The sequence below is a fragment of the Mixophyes fleayi genome, chromosome 3 (assembly GCF_038048845.1).
Source record: "Mixophyes fleayi isolate aMixFle1 chromosome 3, aMixFle1.hap1, whole genome shotgun sequence".
NCBI classification, from domain to species: domain Eukaryota; kingdom Metazoa; phylum Chordata; class Amphibia; order Anura; family Limnodynastidae; genus Mixophyes; species Mixophyes fleayi.
Window position 1 is genome coordinate 153,815,578 of NC_134404.1, and position 11,170 is coordinate 153,826,747.

Below are 11,170 nucleotides of genomic sequence, written 5' to 3' on the forward strand. Positions count from 1 at the left end.
CAAAAGAAGCCACAATTGTGTGTATGCAAAGCAGCAACTGCTTTAAGATGCTTTCAGACAAGAGTAACATATGCTACTGGGACGTGTTTGTGACGTGTCACTTTTAAATGTTTTAATATTTAAATATTTGCAACAAATGCATTTGCTATTGGTTATCAATAAAACTTAAAAAGCCTCTCCGCTAAAAAAAAAAAAAAACCTCATGTACAGAGGGAATTTTTTTTTCTTAAATATGCACTGAAAAGCATATGCCCAAGTGACAAAGTATGCTCCAATCGGTGTGAGTGGAGCATCCATAAACAGCCAATCGCAAGTGGTTCACTATAGCCCTGGCGACTGTCATTATCATCTTTATTTGCACCTGTCCCTGACTCCCTACAAATATGACTTTCCCAGACATAAATGCATCTTTTTCCCCTGGTCTGCATTGCGCAAACACAACCTTACTTTACTCGGTCTACATTAGAACACCTCCGTGGAGACTAGCCGGGTGCAGATTGGCATAAGTGGCAGAAACACATCTGCATTGGCGCATATGTGTGCCCCCAGTGTTCTTGGCACGCACGGTGTAAAATCACACAAGATATGCTACGCCAAGTAGTGTAGTACTCGCTCTGCATCAGCCCTTATGTACGCAGTCTTAAGTGATTTAGACCAACTAAAATATTGCTGGTGGTAGTCATTTAAAAGCTAAACTGGATTAATATCACATTTGCCATAAATAAAAGCCAAATTTTACCTTTTTATATGCATTTACCTTTTCTTTTCTTTTTTTTTCCCTAAAGGTCACATCCACAGCCCCAGCAGCTGCCAGTGTGCCACCATCCTCTGGTGATCTAGATTTATTTACTGATCAAGCTGCAAAATCTGAAGAAAATCCAAAAAAGCCTTTGTCAAAGGACTCCATCTTGTCCCTTTATGGTACAGCAAACTTGCAGCAGCAAAACACAGCAGGTAATTATTGTTCAAGTTGATGTTTAGGACGTACAATGTAGAACAATTATGAGCTGTGGTACTAGCCTCGTTTTCAGGTGTTTGTAGCGATTGCTTGATAACTCTGCAGCACAACTCTGATATGAAATATTCTGACATCTGCAGGATGCACACCTGCTATTTCATGGCATGAACATGTAACCACTGAGGCTTCCATTTTTAGCTTCATTTGGGCTCCTGTTGTGCTTTTGAAAAATAGTTTCTTCATCGCTCTATTAAGAGATTAGAATGTTGATGTCTTCAAGCTACAAAAAAACAAACAATCTTCTGTCACGTTCAGTAGAATGGGGAGTTTTAGTTTTGATTGTTGACACTGAATCTATTTATGTATACTTTGGTGGCAAATTGTGTATGATGGCTGTGCACCGCAATATGCTCGATTTATTTTAATTATTGAATAAAGTAGTAAGTGTGCAACTTTTTCAGTAAAATGCTTGCCTGCCCTCTGAGACTAGAAAAGCCGGCATCTGATTTTATATTAGCGAAAAAATGGTGGGGGGGGCGCATAATCTATTGTGACATATCTGCATAACAGATCAGTGGTGACATCTATCATACCACATAATACTATGCAATAAGATTGTTCATTTACATTAGGTCTTGCCTTAGTGGCACTTAAAATCTAACATCCTTTCCATAGGCACACAGTGTTTGCACACGAGGGATAATTTAAACTACTAATAAATTGATTTTTTTTTTTGGGAGGACATTGGAAGATATTCACATGATTACAGGGAGAACATACAAACTCCAATCAGATAGCACCCTGGTCAGATTTAACCCCAAGTCCCCAGTAGCACGAGGCAGTAGTGCGAATTACTTTCCCAGCATTGCATCATATATTAAGCATATTTTGGCATTTTCCATAATTATAATACTGCTTTTTGCAGTTTAGCATAGCCTCTGATTAGCTGTGCTGTTGAATATCTTTACGCACATACATTTTGTTCCAGAGACTTAATTATAAGGATTTTTCTAGTTAACTGTTAAAACAAAAAAAACAATTTCTTAACACGTTTTCATTCCTCTTACCAAGCTACTGTGGCAGAAGTCCTCTGTACTTTGTAACAAATTGTATGCAAATAAGACAGAAAAGAAAAAATCTGAAGGCATTCTATGTATCTGGGGAGGTTTTGAGGGCGGACAGATAATACGAACAGACTAACTTTAAATATTTACATTTTTAAATTTTCTGGAAAAAAAAAAGCATTTGTGGTAGATTTACGTTACATCATTCTGTGCTTAATCTTAAGAAAAAAAAAAACATTTTGCCTGTGTTCTCTCTGATCACACTGTACATTGCTTCAGTAAATGTAATAGTATTAACACCACTTTGTAGACCAGGGGCTAGATTTACTAAAGCCCAAACCGCCGTCAAAATGGTCAGAAAGGACATTTTTCAAAACCACCACTTTACAAACCGCCATCCTGATTTTAACAATGATGAACATACGAACAGCCGGATTTACTAAGCTGGGGCTTTTAAAACCGCCGCTAAACAACCATCCAAATGGCCAAAATAAAAGAAGTGGTTGTGCATGGCGACATTGCTCAAACTGCATGCGGTTTGATCTATTTTGCCATTCAGAACATAAGAGAGCACCATTGACATTTAAAATATTTGGAAAGCCATTATTTATTGATAAAGGGGCAAAATTAATTTAATTTAATAACTTATGGGGGATTTTTTTTGAATATTTTTTTTTTTTTTTAAAGGGACAGTTTTATAGCATTATAGTATGTGGGAAATGTGAATATATGATATTAACTGATAATGGTGGATATAGTTATTTATATTGTGCAATTTGTCATTACATATTGTCCGAATAATATAATAATTAAATAATTTAATATATTTTTTTTCCCCTCTCACAAGTTATTAGTTAATTCATTTTGCCCCTTTAATAAAAAAAATAAATAATAATAATAATAATAAAAATTGCCAACATAATTTAAATGTCAATGGTGCTTCTCTTCTGTTCTGAATGGCAAAATAGTTCAAACAGCATGTTTCAGTCATCCAGCCATTCTGAGGCAGGTTTTAAAACTGTCCTGTCTTTTGGATGGCGGTTTTGATGGCGGTTTCATCCAAACCACCGGTGATTTGGATAAAACCGCCGGCGGTTTAGCTTTTTCAATCCGCCATACATCGCCAGTCATTTTAAATTGAAGCCTCAAGCCTCCCTATAGTAAATACGGCAGTTTGGACCACTAAACCGCCAGCGATTCTTAGTAAATCTAGCCCCAAGGCTGTTTCTGCTGGTCAAATGTGCATATACATTGCTTTTTTTAGTCACAGTTCTGACAAGTCTGATGTGATTGTTATATAATAACTGAATAAAATTGCTTTTTTTCAGACTACTGCAAAATGATAATCTGCAGACACCTTTCAATATGTCACTATTTTATAGGCTTTATAAGGTTTCTAGTCTCTATTAACTAATGACACCTTTTCCTCTGCTTCTGTCTTTTTCTTCACTTGTATACATGCAGCACTGTATAAATTATGTCACAGGGGATGACCACTGAGGTTACCATTACCAGATGCATCAACCTAAACATTCTGTTCTCCATCATGGGTACCTGGGGAATTTTAAAGAGCGGGTGGTAAAATATAAGTGCTGCTTTTGAAGAATCTGCAGGCACTATGCCTGTGGCTGCAAAAAAAATACATCCATCCCCTCTAAACATGTTTTTTCACTGATCTGATATTGTTTAATATTTAATGGCCCTAGACATTGCAGCTTTGAAGAGACAAAAGCATATGTAATTATGAAAGATAATTTCTGCTTACTAGTGTGTTTTTATGGTAGACTAATAGATTCACAACCCCCCTCCCTCTTATGTTTTAGTGTCTTATAACTCTACATATATTAACTGCTAATATAAAAGAGATGAATGAAATGCGGAATTGATAACCTTTTCTGCAGAGATTACATCAAAAATTGATATATATCTATCTATATCTATAATGGATAGTCACCTAATGATTGTACTTATACTGTAGCACAGTTTTTTTAGTCAAATGTAGCAATGTTTAGTGTACTGCAGGAATCTTATTTTAGAATGGATTATTGCACAGTGTAGAAGACACCTACCCCCCCAGATGCCATCAACAATTTTTGCATTTCACTGAGTTTTCCAGGTAAAATCTTATATTCCATAAGACATGAAAAATGTAAACATTTCTTGTTATTGAATACTTTTTATATAATACATCTAATTTCACATAAGCATTTCATACATTACCTTATTTTGTCAGACATCTAGTTTTTGGTAAACAGGGATACAGTGACTTGTAGAAAATCACAAGGAGTGAACAATGGAATTCAGTTCAGGATCTTCCGCTAATCTGCACCCTTTCCCCCTTCCCTCGTCATGATGATTCAAATCATTTCTAAATGCCATAGTGGAGATGGATCAGGGTGGACTTGCAACTCTTTATCTTGACCCAGCTGTCAAGTCCAGGATATATATTTTTTTTCTCCAGGGCCTTCTGTATCCACAAACAGCCTGAACAGGTTAACAGTTTGTGCAATACAACAAGATGGTACTTGGCTCTTGCTTGGGATAATTGAATCGGTTGTTCTATGCAAGGCATTACTAAGATATCCCTGCTGACATTGGTCTAATAGTGACTATTATTTCTGTCACTACTAGATCCCTCCCCCCATTACTTCCCTAATCCTACATATTGGATATCTCAATGCTCACACCAAGCAAATACATCTCAATGTAATTTATGGGATTACTCCAAGTATGTAATAGAAACTGTGGTAAGAATAATGTAAAACTGTATTTTGATGCTTCTTGGCAGATGTTCCTTATCTAATGTCTCTATGGCATCTATTTAGATATGCTACCAAAAGAATATACTATATGTTCAAAGAAAACAATAGAAAATCTACATAGGAAAATTAAGAAATGTAAAACATTTGTTCTCTGGGAAAAGTGTGGTGGAAAACCATAAAAATTCAGGTGTCACTTTTCAGGAGATTATCCTAGGAAATATTTTGTTTGTTTTAAGCTAGTTATTAACTTTTTGCAGTTGTCCTAGTTGTTCATTTGCTCATTCCTTGACTCAATGATATTTTGGTGCTAATTATCTATGAAAATGATCATTATTCTAAAATCCAGGCTTTTTTGGATTTTTTTTAAATATATTTTGAAGCCAGTACTTAACTGGAGACAATTGTTACATGATATCTGGTAAAAGGATACAGACATGTTAAAGTATTTTCAAATTGTTCACACATCCATTCTAAACATTCTAATTCTTTTTTTATTTTTATTTTTTTTCATTTTTAAAGAAATGATTCCTGTCAAATGTTTTCCTAATCACAAGCATATAGTTAACTGTGAACATACAGTAAAATCTATGTGCCTTGTAGATAAGTAATGTTGCTATTGCTATCACAGCAACACTTGGACATAGACTTCATCAAATGTAGTAATCCTGAACATTGTTAGTTACGTTTTATTTAACACCCTGTCGATAGAAACCCAATATTTCAAGGGATACTTTACATCATACATGTCTACTTTTCCTACCTCATGTCGGAGATGTGGTAGGAAAAGAGGTTGTCATCGGGGAGATAATGTGATTCATGTCATGAAGGGGCTTCACATGAAGCTCCTGACACTGTGTTTACTTGCTTAAACCTGTTTTTGGAAAAATGAATAAAAAATTGAGTAGCATAATAGTGTAGACATAATAGTGGGCAGCACGGTGGCTAAGTGGTTAGCACTTCTGCCTCACATCGCTGGGGTCATGAGTTAAATTCCCAACCATTGCCTGATCTGTGTGGAGTTTGTATGTTCTCCCCGTGTTTGCGTGGGTTTCCTCCCACACTCCAAAAATAAACTGGTAGGTTAATTGTCTGCTATCAAAATTGACCCTAGTCTCCCTCTCCCTCTCCCTCTCCCTCCCCCTCTCCCTCTCCCTCCGCGCGCATGTGTAGGTTAGGGAATTTAGACTGTAAGCTCCAATGGGGCAGGGACTGATGTGACTGAGTTCTCTGTACAGCGCTGCGGAGTCAGTGGCGCTATATAAATAAATGGTGATGATGATGATAGTGTTAAACCAGAAGTCACTGCTGAACTGAACAGGTAATACATTTAAGACTTTTAGACGTGCAGAAGACAACAATCAAAGCCCAGTCTTTATATCGCTTTACTTTTATAACCCATCATTTATTGTTTATTTTCTGTTTAATGTAGGTATGTTCATGGGTTCCTCGCCAATGCCATACTCTACACAGCCGACAACCAACTTCCAGGCTTTTCCCCCTATGGGTGTAGCCGTTCCTGCAACTACTGGAATGATGGGAAGCATGATGGGTCAAGCCATGCCCACAATGGGACAAAATGCTGGAATGATGGTTGGAATGGGAATTCCAAATGGATTTGTAGGAAATAATCCAGCTGGTGTCATGGGACTTCCTTCTAATATGATGGGTCCACAAGCAGGAATGGTTGGAAATATGGGAACACCTCCAAATAAATTTGGCATGCAGCAGAATCAACCTTCTCCTTGGAATATTTCACAGGTATTGCTGTAAACATGTTATTTTTTTTATAGGTCAATTCTAGTATGTATTGTTTAATTTAATTTGCTATTGTCTTAATTTAAATATTATAGGGTGTATTAAATAGGGCTATGTGAACTCATGTTGTAACTCATAACAAGCAATCAGTTGTTTGCTACGATTTTTTTAAAGGACCAATGAATACATTTAATTTTTTTTTTTTTTTGCATATATATATGTTTGCACTTTTATAAAATGCATCTCCAGCTGTGTAGGCTTCTCTAATATCAGCTTGCCCCATGTTTAACTCATCAGCTGTGCAAGCTTATGTACGAGACTCGTATAGACCAGTGAAAGGGTAAAGTTTCAGCATTGCAGTCCTGTGGAAAAGAAAAATCATTTAAATAGTCAAAAATCATAATCCCAGTTTCCCAACGTTAACTGTGGTTTTCCACTCTTTGTAACCAACCACTGTGTGCCTATGCTTTTCCTTTCATTGTATGGTCATCAATTGAATTGTATAATGTGTTATTCCCTACAAATCAAGTGCATCTATCTAAAGCAACGGGTTAAAATAAATCTGCAGCGTGCACTTTATCTCAATTAGTATGTCTTGCAAAACATCAGAGATCTTTTGCTTAGTCTGTGTTCATGTCTGCTTGTGAATGGAATTCATGCAGTACTGCAAATTGTGTGTGATATGTGATAGTCTCGGGTAACGTCATTGTCATTTTTTGTTACCAAGACACAAATGTGAAGACTAATTAGCAGTGAGCAGCTGGTGATGGCAAACTTTTTAATTAGTTTTAAATGCTGCCCACATGCAAATGCTCACGCACACAGCTTAGAGCTTTTATCACTCCCAGATTTTAACTGCCATTATTTCATTCAAGGCTTTGTAGCTGCACAAGTAAAAATCAAATCTTTAGCTCGTTCTGTCTGCATTTAAAGCACCAGTGTAAAGCTCTCTCTCTCTCTCGAATGCAGTGTTTATGTATGCATACACACCGACTTGACCAAGTGATCAGACAGCAGCTAGTCTTATTGTCTAATTTCAGATTACATGACTCCCTGGTTGTTGGGGCTTATGATAAACAACACAAATGGACAGACAGATCTCATTGAGTCGAGAAACCCCTCTCTCATATCCACTCCTTACCCAACCACAGTTTTAATGTATCCGACACTTTAGCTCTTCCTTCTGATGTAAGCGTGATCAGAGCATTGAGATTCAAAGGACCCCTGTCTCCTGTTGAGCAGATGCCGTGGGAATAAGTATGTCATAAATGGAGAGGATGTCTGACACCACACACACACACTTCTGTTGGTTGGGGAAAAAAGGTATCACTTTAAGATGACAAATCCCGGTTGCAATGATCATGTTGGTTGGGACATTTTTCTAAAGTTACTTCCAAATCTGCAAAAGTATTTTGGACACAAGTAGGTCTTGTTTTGCAGAGACATTGTTTTACAAATAGAATCTAAAAATACCTGTAGGTACTGACAAGCAATAATGTATTGTTCTTAAACTTCACTTGCAATATTTTACATATATCCAGCATAAGTGACATGCTAATTTGCTAAAATGCTATACTAATTCTTGTGATTTTAGATCTTGAAAAATCCCAGTGATACTGCATGAAGTAATTCTGTACTAAGAGGAAAATTATGATAAATATGTGTTTGATATACTTTGCATTTGTGCATTTTTAAAAGTATATTACTGATCAGTTGTACTGGCATAAAGTACATAAATTAAGTAGTGTAGAGCATTCGATTATTAACGCAGGACTGTATGTAAACCCCAAAGAACAATGGCGCAGTGACGACAGTGGGAAAAAAAACAACTGTACAATTTTGATTTTCAAACAATAAACGTGGTTATTTTGGTTTGTGCTAGCTATACTTTTACTGACTGCCTTAAAAGGTGATTTTATTATGTTGTACAGCATTGTATCACTTGTTACGCGTTTGTGCTCACACTTGTTGGGGAATGTGAGCAGCTTGAATTATTCTAGTGGGAAATGGGCACTAATGGCAGACGTTGCAGTGGGGCACATTTGGATAGAAACTTTTATCACGTAACATGGCCAAAGCCTAACATGGCATATAATACCACTACCCAAATAAAAGGTCCTCTTTAACTACTTCAATACATACTGTGCATGGTTCTCCAGCTTCACTGTATTGTCTGTCTGCTTACACACAGCCACACACTGTTCCCCAGGAATTCCCAAATAACAAAATTTCTTCTCTCCCCCCAAGGTGCACAAACCCACAGCCACACCCTTTCACCAGCAGTTTATGCACCCGCACGTTCACCTACTTCAGGTGCACAATCTTCATATTGACCTTTTTTACTACAACCAGTGATGTGCAGCAGGATTTTTAAATCCAAGTGAAATATTTATAAATAGCCCCCAATGCAAATGAAATTATTTTAAAACCAACGTTTTAAAATGTGTAATGTTATCCCTTTTGCCCATTTGGAAAACCAGATGAACCTTTTTTTTGTTTAAATAGATTGTACATTGTAATTAAGCAATGGTTTATTTTTGATTTTTGAATACCATTTAAATACAAATAACTGGTGATGGTGTGTAGATTAAATCTACAAAGTGTGTGCTGCATGTCTGTTATATGAAGTTATTTTGTGCCACGAAGGCCCTCTGAATACAGCTGTTTTATTAGTTCTGTCTCCCACTCTTTTCATTTTTTGCAAGGAGCAGAGGCAATAGGAGTGATCGCATTCATTTCTTTTGGTGGGTTTTTTTCACCCCTGCAGCTCATTATTATTTTTTTTTCTCTCTCTCGCTCTCTCTCCCATGTTATCCTATGATGACAGCGATAACAATCATCTTTTGTCTAACGAAGCTCGTTGTAATCTATATCCGCATTTGTCTGTGTGTTGGGGTGTTTTTTCTTTTCTTTTAGCATTGAGTCTGGGCGGCTTTATACGACATACTGAATAAAAAAATACCTTTTTACTGTACTTTTGGGTCAACAAAATACTTGAGGGTAAGTAAGGTGTTATAAAGAGGTGGCTCTGTATTGGAGAACATATTTCAGGCTAGGTACCCTTTAGTTTAGGATTATAGAACCATGACAAATTATTTCATAGATGTATTAAATACTACTTGGAAATATCCCTGAGGTTCATGTGTTACAATGTACGTTCTGACTACAATTTTCATTGTTCACCATACCGCAAAATCACTTTTATTTGAGCTTGGTGTCTGCTTATTATACTTCCCAGAACCAAACAAACTACTACTGATGTCGTTTTTCTCAACTGCACCTGGAAGTAAAATATTAATATCAACAGGCTTGTTCATTTTAGTATCTGGGAAAACCTCCTTGTCACCTAGGAGGAGTACTACCCCATTATGGGAGGTCATTCTTTACCTTTTTACTTTTCATGCAGTTTTTTTTTTTTTGGGGGGGGGGGGGTTGTATTTTTGATGCTTTTCATCCTTCACGGTGAATGATAGGTTTGTTCTTTGAATCTTTAATCAGAGTGATGACAGTGTACTGCTTGCTCTGCAATCTTGCGGTGTGCTGCTCGCTCTTCTGGAACTTTCTCAAAGTCTAGCCTTTGGTGCTGTTCCCTGGTAACCTGCAGAATGGTTGTTGCCGTGGTGATACCGAAGGTTGCTGCCTTTTTATTTAGAGTAATACACATAAATACAAGTCATTATAGTATGTTCTAAAATATTTCTGTTGATAAAGGGTTTTTGTTTGTTTTTACATAGAACAGGATTTTAGAGGTGAAAGCTTGTTTCCTTTGCAGTCAAAGGCTGCTCATTTACTTTGTGACTGGGATATGGAAGAAAGACTTGGGATCTTGGCTGACTGAAGCGATGCAGTGCCCTTGTGACTGTGAATTCATTATTATGAATGCTTTGCTAATTCCCCTTTGAGTAAAATGTATATTGACACAGGCTTTTATCTAGGTTGCCATGTTTTTCTTATCTCTTCACTAAATGTAATTTGGAAAAGGAAATATATGCCATTTCTGACCTAAATTGAATAGTCTCTCTCAGATTAGGGATGCATTAACATTGATAAATTACACTTAAAGGTTTCTATCAGAGGTGAAATTGTATTCTCATTAACCTCCAGATCATGTTTAAAAAAACAAAACAAAAAGGCATGTTGGATGGTATTCTGCCAAAGAGAATAGCATGTTTCAAATGGCCCATTTACAGCCCTTATCTTGCTCATGTAAAATTGCTTATTTGCAGGAAATGACAGTGCTGTTTGATTAACTAGCCACACTGATGATAATAATAAGTCTCTGGTAATGGGGTTTGGGGGAAGATTAGGTATTGTCATTATTTATGCCCATCAGACATTACTTCAAGGTTTGCTTGTATTCCTTGTAATCCCTCCTTCAGATAGGTAGCTGTATGTGACTGGAGGAAAGGCTTATTTTGCCACAAAATAGCAGACATATACTGCATTAAATTTAAGGAACACATTTGAAAAACAAAGAAGAAGAGTAACATTCAGAAATACAAATTCTTTTTACACTACTAGATTGGCTTATTTTCCAGATTCCAGAAGATATTGAAAAGGACATTTATTACATGCCCCAAAATAGGGATTAGCAAAATTGTCATGTGCACAATATTCACCTCGCTATGCAT

General features: G+C 36.6%; 1 protein-coding gene across 2 annotated transcripts in view; it reads left to right on the forward strand.

The window, feature by feature from the left end:
- SMAP1 (small ArfGAP 1) overlaps positions 1 to 11,170 on the forward strand; it is a 217,649-nt gene that overhangs the window by 200,954 nt on the left and 5,525 nt on the right. For both annotated transcript variants that reach the window (XM_075202595.1, XM_075202596.1), the window contains 2 exons: positions 786 to 954; positions 6,214 to 6,542. In XM_075202595.1, the coding sequence (XP_075058696.1) occupies positions 786 to 954; positions 6,214 to 6,542 (498 nt within the window). The remainder of the gene's footprint in view (positions 1 to 785; positions 955 to 6,213; positions 6,543 to 11,170) is intronic.